General features: G+C 40.5%; 1 protein-coding gene across 1 annotated transcript in view; it reads left to right on the plus strand.

The window, feature by feature from the left end:
• The first annotated feature begins 273 nt into the window (after positions 1-273).
• LOC127975441 (lysophosphatidylcholine acyltransferase 1) overlaps positions 274-23,528 on the plus strand; it is a 40,451-nt gene continuing 17,196 nt past the window's right edge. Inside the window, exons 1-9 of the mRNA XM_052579498.1 lie at positions 274-603; positions 11,491-11,630; positions 17,796-18,010; positions 19,473-19,585; positions 20,090-20,150; positions 20,918-20,976; positions 21,234-21,268; positions 21,412-21,466; positions 22,378-22,460. Coding sequence (XP_052435458.1) covers positions 493-603; positions 11,491-11,630; positions 17,796-18,010; positions 19,473-19,585; positions 20,090-20,150; positions 20,918-20,976; positions 21,234-21,268; positions 21,412-21,466; positions 22,378-22,460 — 872 coding nt within the window. The 5' untranslated portion in view covers positions 274-492. The remainder of the gene's footprint in view (positions 604-11,490; positions 11,631-17,795; positions 18,011-19,472; positions 19,586-20,089; positions 20,151-20,917; positions 20,977-21,233; positions 21,269-21,411; positions 21,467-22,377; positions 22,461-23,528) is intronic.

Here is a 23,528-nt window from a genome sequence, read left to right on the forward strand (position 1 = left end):
ATAGACATGGCTTGGTGTTCTCTGTGGGTCCATATATTTCATGTCCAATGTTTACTCTGCTCTGTGTTTCTCATCGATGGTCAGGAGAGTACAATCACAGCCACTTGCTATTACAAGATAAGGAATCGTCCGAATTTAAAAATCAAACCAAACATAATTTCCCATGAGAGGATCCTTGAGGCTCTCAACCTTTGCCGCTCTTCGGAGCGGATGGAGGATCCGCGCATGCGCAGTCACAGCGGAGCATCATCTTGTGGCGTGAGCGGAGGAGGAGCGGCCCGCGCGTGCGCACCGCGGCAGGATTGATTCTGCCCCTCCATGACATCCAGCGGGACTGAGCGACTGCTGCTGCTGCGCTATCGTCAAATACATGCTCCTCCTAATCCCGCAGCCCTCCTCGAGCTCCGGGACCGCTAGATAATAACGCGCTCGAGGCTGACGCACGCAGACAGCGGCGCATCGGTGACGGTAATTGATTGGGGTTCGTCGAGGATGAGGCTGATCGAGACGCGCGCGGATGGAGAGGAGAAGCGCGAGCTGCCGCCTCCGTTCAGAAACCCGTTCGTGCACGAGCTGCGGTTCACGGTGGCGCAGAAGCTGCAGGTAGGTGCGACGGGTGCCGGTGTGTGTCTCTGTGTGTGTGTTGGTGTGGATGAGCGCGCTGTAGCAGTGCTCTCCTCTCTGGCCTTCTGCTCTGGAAGCGGAGTTTCCTTCCTGTGCTACATGTTGCGCTCGGCAGCAGAGCCAATCAGGATCGAGGATCCGCCGTGTGGAGCTCTGCAGCACATGCGAGCCTCACAGCGGCCTTTGTCTGAACCAGCAGATGCGTCTCAAACATGTGCCACAGCTATCTATCTATCTATCTATCTATCTATCTATCTATCTATCTATCTATCTATCGTTGGTTCTGTTTGTCTGATGGAGCAGTGGATGAAGGCAGATTTCAGCTGTTTGACAAATAATTCTGTAAACACTACTTCAGATACTTATTATTTTATTAATATTTAATGTTGTCTACTACATAGGCTATTCATATCCAGCAGAACAATTTGAGTGAAAGCTGACTGTGGGATGTTGAGCCTGAGATCCTGCAGATCTGAGATGATGCAGAGTGTCTTGAGCTTCGCTGGGAGGAAATAAATCTGACCCATTCACGTATTTATTGATTAGCGGCCACTTAATAATGCAGAGACTTAAATAGGATATGTTTTCTTAAAATTCCAGGTTTTCAGTGTGTTTTCAGACTCTTGGATGTAACATCTCCTAAAATAATCATAAAACTCCCTGAAGTGTGGTCAAACCGCTAGAGTTCAGACATGACACTAGCTGTAGTGAAGATGTTGATTACAGCCATCAATAAAGAAAAGGCCAGTTATTGGTGTGTTATTGCATAAGCGTGTGCTGATGCTCATGGTACTGTGCACATGTGAAGGTGTGTGACCAGTCTTCTTTTCAAGGACTGCCGAGCAGTTACCATGAACTGAAGTGACCTCTCCGGGATCCTTTAGCATCACAATGTTGAAGGCTTTGCTTCTGAAATCCTTTAAGTCTTCAGCTCTCTGATTAACAGACAGATCGTGAAGCCTCAGGTAACGAGCCGCTGAAGATGGCTGTCTGTTGCTCTGTTTTTCTTTCAGTAAGTTTTAACACCTGATGTTTTTAATGTGACACTGATATTAAAAGACCTTCTGTGTCAGGAGCACTTTTATTCTCATCAAGACTTTATTCTGCTCTCACAGTGAGCAGTCCAGTTCTCATCTCTGGTTCCCTAGTCTTTTTTTTTTATTTTATATGATCTGTCACTGTGTATAACAGCCTCTCAGACACATGTATTTGAAATCTTGACCCTGTCATTCATTCACAGACGGCTCCTGTGCGGTCACATCCTTCTAGATCCACAGAGTCACATGTTTTTAGACCATTATATGTTTGGAAGGCAGTATTTCTGCACTGGGTGATATGATTTATGATTCATGATACTCTGTTGTGATTGTGTTAGTATATGCAGTCCCATCGTTTCTCAGAGGCTGTTTGCGTGACTCATTAGTAGCACAATCACAGCAGTTTTGTCTAATTATGGGCTTTCCTTCTGCTTACTCAGCTTTGCATTAGATTATTATGGGAATGTAAATCAGCTCTTTGAGGATTTATTATGATATAATATTTAACTTAACTACACATGGCATAAGTGCATTAGATTTTTACTGCGGAAGCAAATGTGTTCTGTGTCCTAGTCTTTATGACATCTATCTATCATCAGTTTTAGTGCTCATTCAGTTTCCCCAGAGGTTCGGTCATCTGCTGTTGTCTTGTTTTAAAGGGCTAGATCATTCTAAAATAAAGTCAAACTCCAGAATATATAAAAAGTGCAATAAAGTAGTTGTAGGATAGCTTTGTGTGACTACAATGTAACTTATTTACAGACAATTATGAGTCAGTGGTAAAAGTGTCCAAGATAAAGAACATCTTTTTAAAATGCGGTTTAAAACACATGTAAAGTTCTTTAAGAAAGTACTCTTTGTGTTTGTCTGTGGCGAGTTCAAACGTATCTCCCTGGATCTTGCACACTTTTTAGTGAACTAGTTTAAATCGGACTGTAGCATCTGAAACTGTTCGCCGCTGCCAGTCTCTCGGACTGAAATGAACCGATTGCTTGTGACGTCTCTCATTTGTTACTTTGGAAAATGATTTTGCTGAAGGAATAAATGTGAGTCAGTCTTTCTGGGTTCGAAAGGCTTGATGGCAGATTTCCTTTAACAGTGCGTGTGGAGAGGAGCGTGAGCAGAAAGACACTTTCTTCACACTCAACACTAGGGCTGTGTAAAAAAAATGTGATTTTCATGTGCATCTCGTCAGTAAAGGCACTCCTGTGATTAGTAGTATATCTCCAGCACGTGCGTTCAGATCAGGGTTGCCAGGTTTTCAAAACAAAACCTGCCCAATTACTTCTCACAACCAGCCCAATCGCGTTTCGTTCCGGGCGATAAAATCAAATTTTTTGGCGGGGGCTGCCTTGGTAAAATAAGCCTTTTAGGGGCTAGACATCACGCTATTGGTATTGGGGTCGCTTCGACCCGCGGATGGGAAAACAACCGCAGACTTGGCAACACTGTTTGTCCTTTACTACATAGAGCCGTAGTTGACAGAAAATCCACACAAAATCAATTTCAAAATCGGAGGCGGTTCATTGCCGATTTTTAAAGCGATTTTGTGTAGCTTGTCGGTGGACTACGGCTCTGTGTAGTAAATGCCGCTCCACCTGAATCAGTGTTGCCAAGTCTGCGGTTGTTTTTCATGTCCGCGTGTTGAAGAGACCCCAATAACATGATGTCTAGCCCAAAAAATGCTAATTTTACCAAGGGAACCCGGCAAAAAAATGTATTTTAAACCCGGGACGCAATTTTTCTTCGGGGGACCTCCTGTAAATGCAATTGGGCTAGTTTTGAAGTAGTTTTGAGAAGCAAGTGGGCAGGATTTGTTTTGAAAACCTGGCAACCCTGATCTAAACGCAGGTGCTGGAGATGTACTTCTAATCACGGAGCGCCTTTACTAACAAGATGCGCATGAAAATCACACAGCCCTACTCAACACGTGTTCAGCTACTCAGATAATATTGTTGTAAGTGCTGATGTACAGTAAGAGCCAGTTTGAGCAGAGCTGTTTTTGACTCTTGCACGTCGCAGTGGGTTTGAGTCTAACGGTTGTGTTTTCAGCCGTGTGAGAATGAAGTTTCTGTCACATAGTTCCACGCTGACTGTTTCCTGTGCTTGTGGCTGTGTTTTAATGATGATCTCCTAGCTTCCTCGTCGTGCCTCTAACGCTCAGTCCTTCAGTCAGTGAGATGATTCAGACTGTCTGCTTGTGGAACGTTTCTAGATGCAGCTCCGAGTGAAACTCTCGATGTTTTCTGCTTGTGAACCGAGGCTGTGGTCACAGAGACCCCAGATGAACTCCAGATGGCTCTGCTTGCGGCCGTCCCGTCGTTTCCAGCAGATCACTTTCCCCTCTTCACGGCAAGATCGAGCAGTGAATGTAAACGCTCAATAATAAGAAACTGTGAGATCTCCTTGATCCAAAGGACAGGAAGACTGCAGCTCAGAGTGACCAGGACACTTAAACCTGCTTTGCATGACTTGAAGTTTTAAAAGGAGGAGGCATTTCTTCAAATGTGTTGAATAGGTTTGAGAGCTGCTGGGTCTTCTGCTCAACCTCTGATAATAGAATTAATTCAGTTCCCAAAAGACCAGCTGTTTATATGTTTATTGAGAAGTGCTTGAGTTCATTGAGCACATTACTCCCTGTCTGCGTTCAGTTTTTCCTCTTATCAAACACATTTGAACAAAATATTCTGTTATAACAGATGAAGTCCTGTTTAAGACCGTATTGGCTATGAATAGATGACAAATAAGGCATTCTTCTCTGCTCCTCAAATACATAAAACATTAGCCTTCATAGAGCGAGTGTTTCTTGAGTAAACAAACTGCAGCAGTTGGTCAAAGAACCGGTTCTTTATTTACCCTGTACCTCTCCAAACAGCGTGCAGTACTTCTTTTGCTGACACTCCAGTCACAGTTTTCATTGGTGAAGTATTTGTGAAACCCACAGACTAGGGTGAAACTATTACTTCACATCATCAACAGTGTTGAAAAAAACTAATAAACTATTCACTATGGAGATACAAGGTTTCTCTCTGAAAATGCCTGATTTTTCTGGTTATGAAATGAAGGCATAAAATATTAATTTCATTTATCTTTTAATTATTGAAAATTAAAAAAAAGGCCATCAAAAGGGATTCACGGTTAAAATTTAAGCAAGGAAATTCTGTGTGATTAGGCCATATTCTTTAAAAAAAAAAAAAGTCAAGTCATCTTTATTTATATAGTGCTTTAAACAAAATACATTGCGTCAAAGCACTGAACAACATTGATTAGGAAAACAGTGTCTCAATAATGCAAAATGATAGTTAAAGGCAGTTCATCATTGAATTCAGTGATGTCATCTCTGTTCAGTTAAATAGTGTCTGTGCATTTATTTAATCAAGTCAATGATATCGCTGTAGATGAAGTGACCCCAACTAAGCAAGCCAGAGGCGACAGCGGCAAGGAACCGAAACTCCATCGGTGACAGAATGGAGAAAAAAACCTTGGGAGAAACCAGGCTCAGTTGGGGTCAGTTCTCCTCTGACCAGACGAAACCAGTAGTTCAATTCCAGGCTGCAGCAAAGTCAGATTGTGCAGAAGAATCATCTGTTTCCTGTGGTCTTGTCCTGGTGCTCCTCTGAGACAAGGTCTTTACAGGGGATCTGTATCTGGGCTCTAGTTGTCCTGGTCTCCGCTGTCTTTCAGGGATGTAGAGGTCCTTTCTAGGTGCTGATCCACCATCTGGTCTGGATACGTACTGGATCCGGGTGACTGCAGTGACCCTCTGATCTGGACACAGACTGGATCTGGTGGCCACGGTGACCTCGGAACAAGAGAGAAACAGACTAATATTAGCGTAGATGCCATTCTTCTAATGATGTAGCAAGTACATAGGGTGTTATGGGAAGTGTTTCCGGTTCCGGTTTACCTAATTAATGCAGAAAAAGTAGTTGTAGTAGTACTATGTAAAGTCTACTGAATAATAGTTATATATTTCTGGCACAATGTCTTCAAGTTAAACAGAACTTTTATTTTGATGGGTTGCTGTGAATAACCGTACACTTTTGTGTGTTTATGATATGACACTAGTTTTACTCAGATGCTCATGAAGTGACTCAGAGCAGTTCTGGAGATGTTGCTCATGTTAGAGTAAAAAAATACTGATATCGATATATCGGCCGATATTCTTTGTGTATATTGTAGTATGGTACCAGTCAGAAGTTTAGATATTTTCCCATTTGTATGTATCTATTTGTATGTCCAAACATTTAACTGGTCCTGTACATCAGTGTTTCCCACAGCCTTACAATCTATTTGTGGCGGCACTCCCAACCCCATATATATATATATATATACCTTTGACTTCGTTGAATAAAGATGAGCACTGCACAAATCAAAAAATTCAGAAAATGATGGATGTCATTTTTATTTAATCTTGCCTGTAATGGCTGAGCAGTGTTTTATCTGATTATTTTTGATTGCAGTGCTCATTTGATTACAGCCGTTACCAGAGAAACCTCTCCTTGCGCTCTACAAGCGCCTCCTGCTGGCAGAGAATGAGATGGCATATATACCGACACGAATATAGTGCAAGGCATTTTATAATAATTGTGTTTTTGTTTCGAAACTGGAACAGAGAACAGGATCTTTTGCAATGATCACTCAAATGGTGGTGATCAAACACTTATAATGATGTGACAGAGAAATGTAATGGAGGCAGGGCATTTACAATTATTCATTTAGCAGACGCTTTTATCCAAAGTGATTTACAGATGAAGACGGGAAGCACTAAAAACAACAAAAAGAGCAATGATATATAAGTGCTATAACGAGTCTCAGTTAGGTTAACACAGTACACGTAGCATGGGATTTTAAATAATATAATAAATAAAACGAAAACAGATAGAATAAAACAAAGAATAGAGCAAGCTAGTGTTAGAGATCTTTACACACACAATTGCATAATAAATAAGAAAATAGAATACAAAAAGATTAGAAAGGTAGTTAGATTTTTTAAGAATAGAATTAGAATAGTGAGTGTTAAAGTTAGATGGTCAAATAAAGATGGAAGAGATGTGTTTTAAGATGGCTAAGGACTCAGCTGCTCTGATTGAGTTGGGGAGTTCATTCCACCAGGAGGGAACATTTAATTTAAAAGTCTGTAAAAGTGACTTTGTGATTCTTTGGGATGAACAATCAAGCGATGTTCACTTGCAGAACGCAAGCTTCTAGAGGCACATAAGTCTGAAGTAACGAATTTAGGTAAATGGGTGCAGAGCCAGTGGTAGTTTTGTAGGCAAACATCAATGGATTAATTGTAAAGGTTTGATAGAACTGGCAGGAAGACCTGCAGAGAGAGCATTTCAATAGTCCAGCCTGGACAGAACAAGAGCTTGAACAAGGAGTTGTGCAGCATGTTCCAAAAGAAAGGACTTGATCTTCTTGATGTTGAATAAAGTAAATCTGCAGGATCAGACAGTTTTAGCAGTGTGGTCTGAGAAAGTCAGCTGATCATCAATCATAACTCCATGGCTTCTGACTGTTTTTGAAGGAGTTATGGTTGATGTGCATAACTTGAGTGATGTGCACAACCAGTGTTGCCAAGTCTGTGGTGGTTGTTTTTCATGTGCGCTGGTCACAGCGACCCCAATACAAATAATGTGATCTTTAGCCCCTAAAATGCGAATTATACCAAGGCAACCCTGCTAAAAAAACTATATTTTAACCCCGGGAAGCAATGTTTTATCGGGGAACCTTCTGGAAGCGAGATTGGGCTAGTTTTGAGAAGCAACTGGGCAGGATTTGTTGTGAAAACCTGGCGATCCTGATCTGAACACACGTGCTGGAGATATACTCCTAATTACAGGAGCGTCTTTACTGATGAGATGTACATGAGTAAAGACATGCACAACCCTATATAATAAAATGGGTAACGTTAAGTTATAGCTAGGTAATTATCTAACGCTGCTACGATTAGCCATCGCTAACATTAGCACGTTTATCGAACAGCCTTCGATACATTTCTATGTTATAACTTCCCGAAAACAAATACACAAACATATAAAACAAACTTCTAGCGAAATACTAACAGCATCTAACTTGCAAGTTCGGAGTCGAACCTCATTTCTTTCAGGTCCATCAGTTGTCTCCAGCGATTAAAAGCAGTGCCGATGTTTACTCTGGTATTCTTATCGGATTTGATTTGTGATTCCGAGCGCAGTTGTTTCCCTGTAGCGGGTGTTGGTCTTTTGTCAAGGGCTTCCGCTCTTTTCCCTGAACTGAAAGTAGTGGGCTGTACTTTCCACACGATTGACATCAGGTTCAAGTACACGCCCACAAGCCCTGTGAGTTATTAGTGTATTGCAGGTTGGCTGGTGGTTATGTTGCCCGCATACCGCCTCCCACGGCCGAAACTGGTATTACAACACCTGTCGGGCCGGGGCTAGTAATGCTAATGCTAATTAAGGTTGATATCTCTGCAGCACTATAACTTGACATTTTTTTAATGACATCATCGCCCTTATTTCTTCTCATTCTTTTGATGCGTGTAGGTCATGTTATGGATATTTTTACCTCAATTTCTGCATATGGCACCTTTAAAACTAAGCCCACAATACTTTGTGCCCCGCTCTCCCCGATATTATGTCTTCTCACTTCTCGACTTTCATCGTGTATGTGTATGTATGTATGTATGTATGTATGTATGTAATATTTCTATTATATGTAATATTTATTTATTTATATTTATTTATTTATTGATGGACATTTATACAGTAACACTAGACTTTTCGATCTTGTATTGTATTCCCTTTGTCCTGAATTACAGAAAATGTGTTAACTGAGTGTTCTGATACACAGGCTGATGGAGAAACAGAAAATATCATTGGTTTCTGATCAGTGTTATCAATATAACTCAGATTTTTCTTCTTTTGAGGAAATTAATAGAAATCATGGATTTACTCTATTTTAGTTTTGGTATTGGAGCACACAAAATTACTTTGAACACAGCATAACTTATGTACTTATTGGAACATAAAAAAAATATTTATCCACAAAATCATCCAAGAACTCATTTGAATGACTGTTAGATTAGTTAATAATTAGTTAATTCCAGGCTTACGGTGCAGTTGAAAATGTCCTGAGCACAGACAGATGTTGATGGGTGCAGGTTTTGACTCTTCTAGTGAGAGGAAGTCTGCTTCTGTCCATGCGTGACGGTTTGACACCCTCTGATGGATGAGCGTCCACTGGTGAGGCGAGCACGAGGAATCGCTCACAGCAGTGCATAATGATGTGGAGGAAATGAGTCATGATTATTTCAGATGATGCACAATGAGTCTTCACTTCAGGCCTGATGGTTTGCAGTCATTCAAGGAGATGCTGGTTTCTTGAGGACAACGTTAAAAAGACAGCGGTCTTTCTGAATGACTGGTGTGTGTCTTCAAAGAGACAGATCACCCAAAAAGAGACTTGTTCATTTTGAACAAATCTTCAGTGTGACTTGGGAAGAATGAGTCGTCTCAGGGAATGATTCGTTCAGTCGTGCATGCACAAAATTCCATAGAATCTGTTCTGGAATTAGTCTCGATCAACTGTTTCAGTCAATGTAGTCTGAGCCGGAAAGAGACTTTATAATAATAATAACCAACTCTTTATTATGGAGTCACTGATAGGGAAAGCTCTGGCTTCGTGTGAATGTAGCCCAAATTGTATTAACACCTTTACTGTCACCCCTTCCCATATACGGGACGCCTATGTTTACTTGACAAAATCTTGACAAACTTTATATCGTTTGAAAGGTCTAAGACTCCTAAATAGATATTTTACCAATCTTTTTTGTTAAAAATTATGTAGGAAATGTAATAGATTAGTTTATGGCAAGAGTGCACCCCAAAATCGACATCATAACAGGAGTTCTGGCCTTTGTCAAAAAAAAAAAAAGTCTACTTTGCTGCCTTTTTCTCTGTCACATTTTAGAAATCATCAGAAATGATATATCACTTGAAAACATTTTCAAGTGATACACAGTTAAGGGGTTAAGGGGTTAATCACGTAAAATGATCACAGAAATCGTAGAGCTGTAAAATGAAGCCAAATTTAACTAAATTTAGGGATTTTAATCGGCTTGCCATAACAGATTTTCACTCTGGCTGGTAAAACACCTTCAAACTCCCATTGGTCGGTGACGATGATGTAATGGGAAGGTGTGGCTCTGTGACTCCACCTCTTTGACATGGAATCGTCTCCTCTTCGCTTCTTTTATCTTGTCTGTTGAGGACAGACACATACAACTGAGAACACACTGAGCTGTTAAGTAACACGGACATGGCAGCACTTCTTCTTTATGCAGTTTCTTTCCATTCCAGATTATTGAGCATTTTAAAGTTCCAGTGCTGCATGGATGTAGAAGTTAGTTGTGTTGTATTGCACCATTGAGCTTGAGCGGTGCTGCTCCATTCACGCAGGGCTCTTGTCTTGTGCTCTTCAGAGTGATGTGAGTGAGTGAACGGCTGGTTTGAGTGATATTTCCACTGAAGCTGTATTTTTAGCGCGCTCGTCCCACGCCTCTGCTCGCTGATACGGGATTTGGCAGCCTGTTGGTCTGTGATCAACTCAATGAAAGCAGCTCAGTGGAAAGCATGAAGGCATCCTGATCGTCCTCCAGTGCTGTTAATTGGTCACTCTGAAAGCTATCAGTGTGCAGATGCAGTGGAGTGCTGATAAGAGCAAGGCAAATATTGACTGCTGATATCCCGTATCTGCAGCACTGATAAGAGCCGCTTGTGTCTGATAATCACGGGTTCAGGGCTCCACGAAGCTTGTGTTTGTTTGTGTTGTAATCTGCTGAATGTGTCCTGTGTCACACTAACCTGCTTCCAGACAGCCTTCAATAAACTAATATAACAGCCAGGACATGATCCAGTCTGCTAAATGCCTTGTCAATACAAAACATATGAGTAACTTCTGCAGATCAGTTGATTCAGGGTTGAATGGCTGATGGTTGTCTTTGCACTCTAGTCTAGAGAATATCTTTTAACATTTGAAAAAGTCATAAAATGCAAACAGCAATCAGTTTCAATTCTATTATTCAAATAAAGAAATTAAATTGGTGTTATATGACTGACAGACCGATGAAGCTGTCATGCAAAAGTACAAAAAGAGCAACACTGTTGATCCCAACAACATTTAATAGATTGACATTTAATAAATGACTGCATATTTTGAGAGCAATGTTTTGTTGACATGCTTATGCATTGTTTGTTTAGTTTTTTTTTGGGAAATGCATGATCCAAGTCATTTGAAAACAATCACCAGTTACATGTTCCTTAACATCTAATGAATTCTTAAATATTCTCAGGACCAACAGTGATTTTTTTTTTTTTTTTTTTTTTAATGCATGATTTGAATTTCTTGGATGTGGAAGCTTTGTTTAACATTTGAAGAAATCATCTAAAGTGTCTGAAACCATTCACATCACATTTCTATTTCATTTTTAAATATTTTATACTATTTTTTTATAATTATTTCCCTAACATCCACCTTGGATGTCAGTGAAGTGGTTTCATCAGTCGTCATTTATGTTTGAGTGATGATTTTCCACCCTCACTATGAAGCGGAGGCCAGAGACACGCTTGTGAATGAGTGTTTGGGTAACACTGGTCTGCTGGAGAATGACCTCAAGACTCCTGTCGTGTTTCTCAAGGTGTTGCTGAAAGGAAGTGTTGAGCTCTGAAGGTTTTGATAGTTTAATGATGTTTGACCCTAGGCAGCTTTGAACAGCAAGCTCGTCTCTCTGATCTGTAGAAATGCTTCATTTAACATGTTTTTGTGTGGTGTGTGTTCTCTGCAGATCGGTTTGATGACGGTGACGCTCTTCCCCATCCGGCTCTTCATAGCGGCGTTCATGATGCTGCTGGCCTGGCCGTTTGCCTTCATCGCTTCGGTGGGCCGCTCCGAGACGGCGGTGGAGCCGCAGTGCTTCTGGAGAAAGTAAAGAGCTGAGAATAACAGCCGTTCTTTCATTCTGTCAGATTTACAATGCTGATTTGTGTATTTCCTTCACTCTTCTCGCTCTAGAGTTTCTAGTTTGTCTGTGGTGGGATGGATTTGACTTCATATCCTCTATTTGGTAAATCAGGAAGTTGCAGTCGCAGCCAAACAGCTTCTGTTTCTGACACTCAATGCACACTTCCAACGAGTCAGCGTCAGCAAACACGTTCATGTTCTCACGTCTGTATTTTAACGTGTTAAAGGGACACACGTATTCTTAAATATTAGGATTACACTATGGTTCAAAAGCAAAATCTAAATCTCAAATCAAATTGAGTTTGAAACATCGATCCGCCAGGATGTTTTACAGACATTCAGATAATCATAGAAGTGCTGGGATAAAAGATTAGAGTTCGGATATAAACTATGATGTGTACAGTAGTGATCAAAATAGAGTCAATCAACTTTTGAAAGTAATTTAGTTCAAATAAAGATTTATCATCACATCGTCGCAACAGAAGGTGGTGAACAGAGGCTGTTAAAATGTGTTAGTCTTTGGGTTTTTCAGAAACGAAGACCAGGAGACTCTTGGGTAATCTTCAGCAGGATTCTTTATTGAGAACGCTCTGCGTGGCGCTGTAGTCATCAAAAGTCTAACTTGTCCTTAAGACATTGTAGTTTTTATACATTCAAGTGGGAGGCATCCATACAGTAGAGGTGGAGACAATTTAAACAAAGCATGCAAATGCAATACAGGGATCAGCCTGAGACTGGCCATTTTCTCATCTTTGATCTTGTCAGCATAACAGTGTCATTTAAATACAGAGGTGCCTGATAGTATCACCCATACCTTCACAGCTGTGCCTTGAGTTTAGCAGGCACCTTTATCTTGGGACCTTGCCCTATCGCCAGGACGTGCATGAAGACAAAAGGTTAATGTCTCAGACACTTGATTTTCCTGATTTGAGCTTCTTGGATGTCAGCTTTATTACCCCAGAAAGTCTACTATTATATTGGAACCTAAATTTAACATTTTCAAATTTTGTAATCCCACAAGAATTGATAAAATTCAACAATAAACAGCCCTATTTTCTGCTCAATAAACATTTCTGATTATTGTGCGTCTATGTGTATGGAGTGAAGTGTGGTGCTGTATTCATTTACATGCAATTAGCTCAATTAGCTCACAATAAGAGAAACCCATTTGTTAAGAATGAGGTCAAATCTCTACTCAAAGAGTATTTAAGAAAAAAAAAAAACATTCATAGCAAACAGACTCCCTGGAGTCCCCTCTCACTCCCAAGGCTTCAAAACACCAAAAACACTCTTTAAAGTGAAAAATGTCTTTTAAAGTACATTTATCAAACAGATGTAGTTAAAGAGCAATATAAGCTTCAGAAGGGGGAAAAGCCAAAACAAATAACCAAACAGAGCTAACTCGTTTTAAAGATACTAACCTAGAATTAAAATAAACGGGCATTTCTTTACGCACATTTATTTCTTTTCGTTAATATTTACGCACTGTACGGACATTATAAACCAAGAGTACAAACTCTTTTTCATGAGGTGAGAAAATGAATGAAGTAAACAACGACTTGAAACTCTGTTTTCATGTCGATACATTTACATTAAATATTCCACTCGCATTGAAAGAGAAATTACATAATTTTACAAACAGCATAATTGTATAATTTAACAATAAAAGTTTTCCTGTGACGTTATTTTTATTGAAGCAAGGAGTGCTATAGGTGCACAATAATTAATCTTTAAACTAAACTACAGATCACATGTTATGAGAAATATTTTAGCGAGACCAATGATGGATGATGCACACTTACTGTATTACGGCGGACACTGCTGGATTACTGTATAACCACAGCTGCACAGAGTGTTAATGTCGCGTAAAGTCATCTCTACTACATTATGAAAAATCACTATATTTGAAGGACATAACGAAGAGAAAAGGGTAAGATTTGCATGTTGACTGGGATTTATAAAGAGATTTTTCTGCAGGTTCTGGCGTGCGCATGGTTTTATAACCTGAAAACTTTTGGACCTACGCAAAATCTAGCTTTCGTGCCTACATAACATTTTAGGATGAAATGTACGGAAAGTTATATAAATGAGACCCCAGGATTTAACAAAAATAATCATAACTTAACAAAAGATAGTGGTTTACATCAAATGTCTCATAGAAATCATTTAAGAAACACTATGTACACCATGCTACATAAAGAACACATCTGTCTTTCAATCAAGGAAGACACAACAGAATCATAGGGCCCCATGAAGTTCTGTTTTTTTATTTTTCTCTTTTCAGCGTTTAGCTGTAGGCCTATTTGCAAACATTTTCTTTCAGATTTGATGTTTTATTAAACCGCCATTTATTATTAATTTTTATATATATATATATATATATATATATATATATATATATATATATATATATATATATATATATATATATATATATACAGAAAATGACAACTGGTCAAAATGGCATATGTTTTCATTTTTGTGATTGAAAATCCAAATATGGATTTTTTTTTTTAGTTATTTTTTTTTACTAAAGTTAAAATGTTAGATATTGTGCTTTCTAAAAATGAATAAAAACATGTCTGAAAACATGACATCACCCTACCGGCGCGATTATAAATCAGTACGTCATTATCTTCTTCATTCTCACTGACTGTTTTGTTTGAAGCGTGCATCTGAAAGAACCGGTAAGGGTGATCTTTCTCTGTTTATAATGTGACAACTAGCAAGCGTTTAGACGATGTGTGCATCCGTGTCAGCGTTATTTGACACCTGACACGTGATCTTTGCGTCATTTGTTTGGGTGAAGAGCACGCACGCGATGTCTTTGAGGAGGCAATCTGCGTGCACTGTGAGCGTTTTTTCCGTGGTTCAGGATCTGTCCACGCTGAGGCGGGAAAGAAAATGAGCTTGTGAGAATACAGGTGGATCTGTCTGAATGCTTTAAAGAGGGACTTTCCCTTTTGCGCAAAATCGTAAAGAAAAAGGGCGGCGGACGAGAGAGAGAGCCTTGGAAGGATGATGTTATATCTTTAACACTTTCTCATACTGAGGTTAGTGCTCTGCTGGGTTTTTACCCAGGAAAAGCAGGAGATATTTGAGGATGGTGAAGAAGCTGAGGCTGAGCCTTCTCAATTCTCCTGCCCTGCGTATGTAGAGCTGTTGGAGGTTATTGAGTGAAAATTACCTTTTGACCATGGCCCTCCAGCTCAGGTGAGTCTTTCATTTGTGCATGATCCCCATACAGAGATTAAAAAGAAATGAAAGATGTGGATGAACATGGCAGACATCGGGAGGAAAGAAAATGCTTTCTGCTCGATGCTCAGGTTTCGTCTTCTGAACTTTTTGGTATTTTCGTTGAGACGGCGATTTGAGAAGTTCAGGGAGACGAAGGCTTGCTCTGTTGCTTTCAGATCCTTCATTCCACGAAGGTCCAGGTCTGAGCCCAAACAACATAGGGGTCCTGGCCTGTCTCCATCTGAGGATCAAAGACGGTCACAGAAGGCTAGTGTCGCAACTCGCGCTCCTCCCCCACCTGTGGACAGGGGTTAGAGGAATCGTGGGTCACGAGGAGGTAAGCAGAACCTAAGGGGTATGATCTAGACAAGGCAGCTTTTTCGTCCAAATCGGAGTGATACAGAGGTATCTACTCGTTCCCTTTGGGGATTTTTAACTGCTTTTATCCTCCCCTTCCTAATTCCCCTGTAACCACCAGCTCTCCACCTGATCAAGGTTAGGTGGAAACCTCTCGCATAACAGTCTCCTATGCTGGACCTATAATGTTTTTGTGGTTCTATGTTCATAGCAACCACCTGACTGATGGTCCAGACTAAAAGGAGGCGCCCCTTGAGCGGGGCTCCAGCGCAGGAGGGTGGGTGAGTAAATGTAACCCTCTCTGTATATACTAATGTGTATTTAATTGCTGGTGGTTACATGTCTACTAATAAACTCTGTGAGTTTCCTTTGAAGTGCTCAGTTACAGTGTTTACTGAACACTCGCCAGCACCAGCCATCCGGCTTCATGTTCTGGTATTAGGCGGCTGAGATCACAGGTTTCTGAGGGAGCCTCCTTGATCATCAGGCCTGGCACAGCACTGCAGGGAATTCCATGGATGTCCGGCCAGGTCACCGCGAGGGGTCTCCTGGCCGCTTAGGGGTGCTGTCGGATCTAGTGGGAAGTGGAGGTGGCAGTTACAGAAGTCTTCTTGTATATGCGGCCTCAGGTGAGGGTCCCCTCGCCCGAGGTTTGTAAAATTGAGCTTGCCTTTCCCGTGAGATTCAGCACCTCTGCGATGCTTAGGAACCTTTAAGTACACACGCTAAGTTTTGTGTACTTACTCAAAACCACATGGTGGTCAGTGTTCACGTGAACATTTTTGCGCACTTTCTAAAAATCCACAAGTGGCAAGTTTGCACGCACTCTGCAAACTTTCTGAAATCTTGTACGATAAGGGTTACGCGCTCCACTTCGTTCCCTTTCTTGAGATGATTAGACATTGGTTCCTTGGGCTGCATTCAGCCAGTGTGTATTTGTTTATACACCTCAAGCATCACTTCCCTCAACATGATGGGCTACTTGAGTGATTCTTGTGGTAATTTAGCAGCGCTCCCCTTTTTCCAAAAAAGGGTCGCCTTTGAGCGCGTTACTCTGAGCTCGGAGTTCTCCGTTTTTTTTCCCCAGAGCTCTCCAGTATTGTTTCCATAGATCGATTTGATGACTCTCAATCATGCTGTTTTGAGATGTACCATTCCATCTATGAGCTGCTCTATAAGAGTGCCACGAGAGCCTCTCCTCAGAACAGTATTTGAAAATCCATGCTATGGTAACTGTGCACGTGAAGTCTTAGCACACTTTCTGAAATCCACACTGTGATAGGTTTGCACGCTAGTATTCTGCGTACTTTCTAAAATCCTATATGGTGAGGGCTTCGCGCGGTTGCGCTGGTAAAGTTGGTTGAGTTGGTAAAAGCACCGTTCATCTTGGGCGCCACTCCACCTATGTATTCTCGGATACCTATCTAAACAGGGTGTTGCTACTAGAGAACTGTTGAGACAGCTCTTTCAGCAAGCTTATGCGTAAGCTAGCGGTATTCCCTGTGTGACAGGCAAGAATTGGTAAAAATGCTAGGTTCTTAGCCGTATACCTTTAAAGGAATCTTTCCTGATTCCAAGCCTTCAGCTCTACCCTGGGCAGAGGTCCTAACAATTAAGGTGGGGGACACAGCTTAGGCCTTTTGGCCGTAAGGGGTACTGTCACAGACAGCCGTCTAAACGTCCCAGGGGTAACTCCCATGGAAATGGTAGAGTTGGTACTTAGTGCTCGCCATGATTCTGGCCTGCACTCCCCTCAGCATGGCGGCGTGGGTATACTGTTCCCCAAAGTGCCCCCTAGAGGATGCAGTTCAAAGTTCCCTCGAAAGGGAACTGTCTCAGGTTACATATTTAACCATAGTTCCCTGAGTAGGGAATGAGACACTGCGTCCTCTAGCTCCCTGCCATGCTTCGGACGCAAGCTTCAGACGAAGAAGATGATGACGTGTTCTCCCGGTGCTGATTTATAGTCACGCCGGTAGTGACGTTGGAGGCTGTCGCCGGCCAACAAGTTGGTGCTTTTTCAATGTATGCTTCAGACACGGGTCACGATGAGGTGTTCCACAAAGCGCCCCCTAGAGGACGCAGTGTCTCGTTCCCTACTCAGGGAACTATGGTTACATATGTAACCTGAGACAGTTCTTCTCAAACACATAACTATAATTGAGTCCAATAAATTATCTATTTATTTTTAGATTTTTGTTACTTTTTACATAGCTTTATTTCTTTTTATATTTTATGTAACAATAATCATAAAAAAATGCATAATAAAAGTCTTATTTTATAGTGACATTAAATGAATCAGAAATGGCTCCTTTTTATTAACTTGGTTCACTTAATGATTACTGCAAGGGGTTTACGATTTTTTAATGTTTTATTGTTTTTATTTAACATGATGATGTATGGTGGGGTCACTGGTGTATGGTGGGGTCACTGGTGTCTGGTGGGGTCACCGGTGTCTGGTGGGGTCACTGATGTATTGTGGGGTCACTGATGTATTGTGGGTCAGGTGTGAGCGGTGTGTTGGCTCTTCTGCAGGCTGGTGGACGTGGTGCTCAGGACCATCATGCGGGTCATGTGGTTCGCCGGAGGTTTCCACTGGATCAGCATTAAGGGCAGACAGGCTCTGCCCGCCGAAGCACCCATCCTCACCCTCGGCCCGCACTCGTCCTACTTCGACGCCATTCCTGTCACCATGACCATGGCTTCGATCGTGATGAAAGCGGAGAGTAAAGACATCCCGGTGTGGGGCAGTAAGTCCTCTGTTCTCTTCTGCTGCTGATCTTCCATCCATCCTCCTCCTACCATCACTGCTGCTTTATGAAATGCTTAATTTACTAATTAATTGAATTGTCAAAAACAATGCAATGAATATATTTTTCTTTATCAATTAACTTCTCTGAACTAAATGAAATCAACATTTGGTGTGAGCATCCTCGTGGCCCTCAGGGCAGAGTTTCTCAGGAGCTTCTAGAAGTGTCTTGGAGACACAGGATTGAGTCTGTCTCAGTGTGTTCTGTTTCTTCATGTGACTCCAGATCACATCTCTGTGTGCAGCACACACACCTCACAGCATTATTATAATCAATGTTTGGGAATGTAAACCGATATCTCCTACTGACACATGGCAGCGAAAGATAGAAATAACTGACTTCAAACCATTTTAGCTGGTATAAAAATACTAGTGTTCTGTTACAGCCACCGCTGTATACATGTACTTTTTCCCAGTTTCTACAAGCAGCAAAACATTTTTCCCCTTGTTTTTATATAAATAAAACACAAATAATGCTAGTTATTCTGAACTTCAGAGCTGTAGAGTATCAAATAAGTAGTGTTTGGGGGATTGTGTCAGAAACGCAGCGGTGCATCAGCGTAGTGACAGATACACAGGTGTCTTTCTCCTCCAACACAGCCCTTTACTTTCAGGAAGACACTACTAGCTTTGTTAGTTTTCCTCAAGCAGCTGTTCTGTACAGAGTTGTAGGGTTTATTAGTCTGACATGACAGCGGTCACATGAACTCCAGTCACTGAGGTGACAAATGCCACAAACCAGCGAGTCTGGCCCACGCTTTAGACCTGTGCTTCACGATGCGTGCACGGTTTGCAGATCAGTTCACGGCTGGTTTTGTGCTGATTAGATGAAGGTGGTTAGTACTAATTTTGGTGTGTGCGCTGATCAGCCTCTAATCCCCAGATCTCCGTCCGTCTCTCTCCGTCAGACGAGGACGAGTCTCAGCAGCTGTAGGGAAGTGAAAGAGGAAGATCTGTCACATGATCTACAGAAATCAGAATAATATGATGATTTACTGCTCAAGAAACATTCCTCATTATTATCAATGTTTGTGTGGAAACTGTGTGGGATCAAAGATGAATAGAAAGTTCAGAACTGCATTTATTTGAAACATAAATCTTTTGTTACATTTTAATTGTCTTTACTGGTCAATTAAATGCAATTGATCAATAATTCATTGACACATTTTCAGTTTTTATCTGATGCTGTGAGGAAAAAAAAGATTTTGTTAATTAGTTACACATGAACACGTCTAAAACATGATTCTTCATGCTAAATGATGCTCGTTCTGTGTGAGACAGGTTTGAGAGACTGGCTCGATATCTTTGTGTCGCTCTGTCCTGGATGCGATCAGGCGGCTCATTAGGGTCTGGAGAGTAAGAATAGCCACAGCGTCTCTGAAACGTGTCTGTCTGTGTCTCAGCTCTCATCAAATACATCCGGCCCGTGTTCGTGTCGCGCTCGGATCAGGACTCCAGGAGGAAGACGGTGGAGGAGATCAAGAGAAGAGCTCAGTCAGGAGGAGAGTGGCCACAGGTACAGAGAGACTCCAGCGTTATTAATGAGAATATCATTATTGAACTAAAAACTAACACCACTAAACATCCCAGATTTCATCAGATTCAGTTATAATATTTATTTTAATTAAAATGTATGTTTGGAACATTTATCTTAAAAAAAAAATAAAAGAAAATCAGATTAATTCCTGGTTTACTGTACCAATGTGTTGATGATGTGCAGGTGTAAAAGTTTTAGTGTTAATGTTTTGTCCAAAAAAACAAAAGAAGCTCTGCATCATGAGATGGAAGAGTTGCAGTTACACTTATTTCTTAGTTTATTTCCCATCACTGAAATAGTTTTCCCTGTGTATGATTGGGACTTTGTGAGTTTGTAGTTTTCTTTAAATCCGTTCCTCACATGCGAGGCTTTATAGTGACTCCAGATTTGTTTTTCCTGGATTTTATTTCCAGATTTGACTCACTGTTGGTTTGGTGAATTGATTCATGATTGTGAACCGATCAGAAACTCTTGTGTTTTCAGATAATGATCTTTCCAGAAGGGACGTGCACCAACAGAACCTGCCTGATTACATTCAAACCAGGTGTTTGTGTGTGTGTGTGTGTGTGTGTGTGTGAGCTAGTGTTGGGTGATATGCTCAATTTTCATATCATCATTCTGTGAGATAACGATAAATGATATTATCATGCTAATTTATGTAATTATTTAACTGGTTTCATTGCTGGAAAGTGAACCAACACCCCTGTAAGGCTGAAGAAGCCTAATGTATTTTTTAATATGACTGAATTAGTATTTAACATTATAACACTTTAATAGAAACATAGTAAGTTACCAATTATAATGCTTACATTTCTTCTGTTATTCAAACAGCAGCTACAGAAAACGAGCAAAGAACATTTATATTGTCAAAGAACATCATCACTGACTTTATTGTAGTGCGAGTTTATGCTCTTTAAAAACACTCCTGTTATAATCAGTGAAAGTGATGAATACACTGAGTGCACACGTCCGCAGTGTGTTTCAGCCCCAACACGGCCACTGGAGCTGTTCACAGCCTTGTGTTTATACCAGACTCGGCATGTTTCTGAATTGGCTGTCCATGCTGCTTCGCTAAAGATAGGCGCCTAGTCCATTTTTGAGGGATAATAATAATGATAATAATAGTCTTGTTATTGTCAAAGGCATCAGCAACAGGCGATATCTCTGACTATCATTGATACATGATATCTGTCATCTACCAGCACAACCCCAGTGTGTAAGAGAGTGTGTGTGTGTGTGTGTGTGTTTGTGTTCAGAAGCAGCTGGCGTGCTGTTCAACTTAATGTGTTGATGTTTGTGTGTGTGATTCAGGAGCGTTCATTCCTGCGGTTCCTGTTCAGCCCGTCGTGATCCGCTACCCAAACAAACTGGTGAGAGATCTGACTTTATTCAGTTATTACACCCAAAACTGAAAGATTGTTCTTGATCTAATATGCTCAGACTGGGCTTATGACACTTGCGGGACAAAGTAATGTGTGTTTCTTTAAAAGGACGTGCAGATCATAACTAATAATTAGTCCAGTAATGAAAGCTGTCATCATTTAACACACTGATGTGCAGTAGATATTGATATCTGTGTGTGTGTGTGGTGGATGCTGATGGATTGACGTCGTGCTTCTCGTTACAGGACACCATCACGTGGACGTGGCAGGGGCCCGGAGCGTAAGTGCTTTTCACTGGGCTCTTTCATAGCTGTAGTGCTAGATGAAGATACAGTAAGAAGTGCAGGTGGAGCAGAATATATTAAAGGAAGGGACCTTCACCTGGAGAGCGGCACACCTCAGTGTAACTCTGCTCTTTTGCAGGTTTAAGATCCTGTGGTTGACTCTGTGTCAGCTTCACAATGAGTTCGAGATCGAGGTGAGTCTCTGTTCTCTGGCATGTGTTGTGTCATCTTCTGAACCACAGCGTATGAGAGATGTGTGTCTGTTTGATTGGGTGTCGTGAGGGTCAGTGAGGTGCATGCAGGGGTTTAGCAAAGGTTGGGCCTCGATAGAATTTGATCAATTCTGATTCTAATTCTAACCCTAATTCCTAACATCAGTTTGGATAGAGACCTATGAATTCTGCAGTATTTAGGCATAAAATGGAGTGTATTGTGTAAAGAGAAGTGTCACGGAATTTGGTTAACTTTAGATGAGCGACTCAAAAGTCAGGCTGTGCACTTAATCAGCTGGTGATATGGATGAATGTGTGTGAATATTAAAGCACTGCTGTGTGAGTGTGTATTAGCTTGGTTTGTGTTTGTGTTTGCTCTACTACACACACTGAAACACACGTGATGCTTGTCTGCGTCTCACTATATGAACACACTTCACATTTTGTATTGTAAGGATTATCACAATTTTCTGGCATGTTTTATTTGTAACAGTAAAGCTGTGTTGAGCAGCATTTTGTATGCAATCATTTTCATTTGATCATATTTTAAGAAATGCATTAAATTGTTAATGCCTTGATTTGCTTTTCAAGGAATTTTTTTTCTACTTTTTTTTTTTTTACACTAATATATTTTAAATACATTATAAATCCAGAAAATTTCAGAAAAAAAAATTATATATAGAGAAATATAGAGAAAGTTGTATAAATTCAGTTCAATAGACTTTTCAAAGAGTGCAATTTAATTAAAACAATTATATTTATTTAAATTATTAAAGAAAAAATGCTTGAGCGTGAGCTGCAGTCCAGCATGGGCAGACTGTGCAAAGTGGCTGGACTTCACTTGAGCTGATTCACACAGACGTGTCTTCAGTGTGCTTTTCTCTTTCTCTCAGTATCTGCCCATATACACGCCCTCGGAGGAGGAGAAGAAGAACCCAGCACTCTTCGCTCACAACGTGCGCCGCTTGATGGCAAAGTAAGATCTCAGCGCTCCTCATGGCCTCAATCTCTCCATTTAAAATTATTTTATTTTTATTTTTTATTTTAAATATTTACAAGATTATCTGTTGTTTCTGGTTTAATTACTGTAGTTCATTATTTACAGCATTATTATTATTATTGTTATTATTGGTGGTGGTGGTGCTATTTTTTTTTAAACCATTCATTTTAAACAACAAATTCAATGGCAGCAGAAAACCTGCTAGCAAACAGTTTATATTGTATTTAGGTGGAAACAGGCCTTTTATTGATGAATTTCACAGAACCTGTGAAAATATAAACCTAACCTATAAAATGAATCAATGAATTGATTTTTTTTTTCATAAATAACATTAAAAGCTATTTTTAGTGCATATGTTTTTTTTGGTTTTTTTTGCTCATTTATTGCAATGTCAGTTAATCAATTATATTATGTGTGTGTGTGTGTGTGTGTGTGTGTGTGTGTGTATACATGGGAAATATGGTTTTCAAAAGACAAGTTGCTGTCTAATATAACATCCAGACTGTAGAGGAAGTAACAGTAGATCTGTCTAGTTGCAAATTGTAAAATCTGTGTACTGTCTTTTTTTGTTTTGGTCCAATAAGTAACATCTTATCCAAATTTAATAGAAAATTATTGGTCATCCAATCTTTCAGATTTTTAACACACTGTTAGCTTAGGTAATTTAGAAGTTTCATCTGATCTCGTTTTCTAATAATATTACCAAGGGGCAACATGTATACTAAAAAAAAGCAGAGGACCAAGACAGATCCTTGTGGCACTCCATATTTTACTGGTGATAAATGAGATGACTCCCCATTTAAATAAGTTGGTAGCGATCGGACAGGTAGGATCTAAACCATCTTAGAGCCTGCCCTTGAATACCTGTATAGTTTTGTAATCGATCTATGAGTATGTCATGATCTATGGTGTCGAATGCAGCACTAAGATCAAGTAAAACTTTCGATGAGATGCAACATTGATCTGACGCAAGAAGCAAGTCATTTGTAATTTTACAGGTGCAGTTTCTGTGCTATTTATTCAAACAATCAGTCCAAAACAGTG

This window comes from Carassius gibelio, chromosome B16 (genome assembly GCF_023724105.1).
Source record: "Carassius gibelio isolate Cgi1373 ecotype wild population from Czech Republic chromosome B16, carGib1.2-hapl.c, whole genome shotgun sequence".
Classification (NCBI taxonomy): domain Eukaryota; kingdom Metazoa; phylum Chordata; class Actinopteri; order Cypriniformes; family Cyprinidae; genus Carassius; species Carassius gibelio.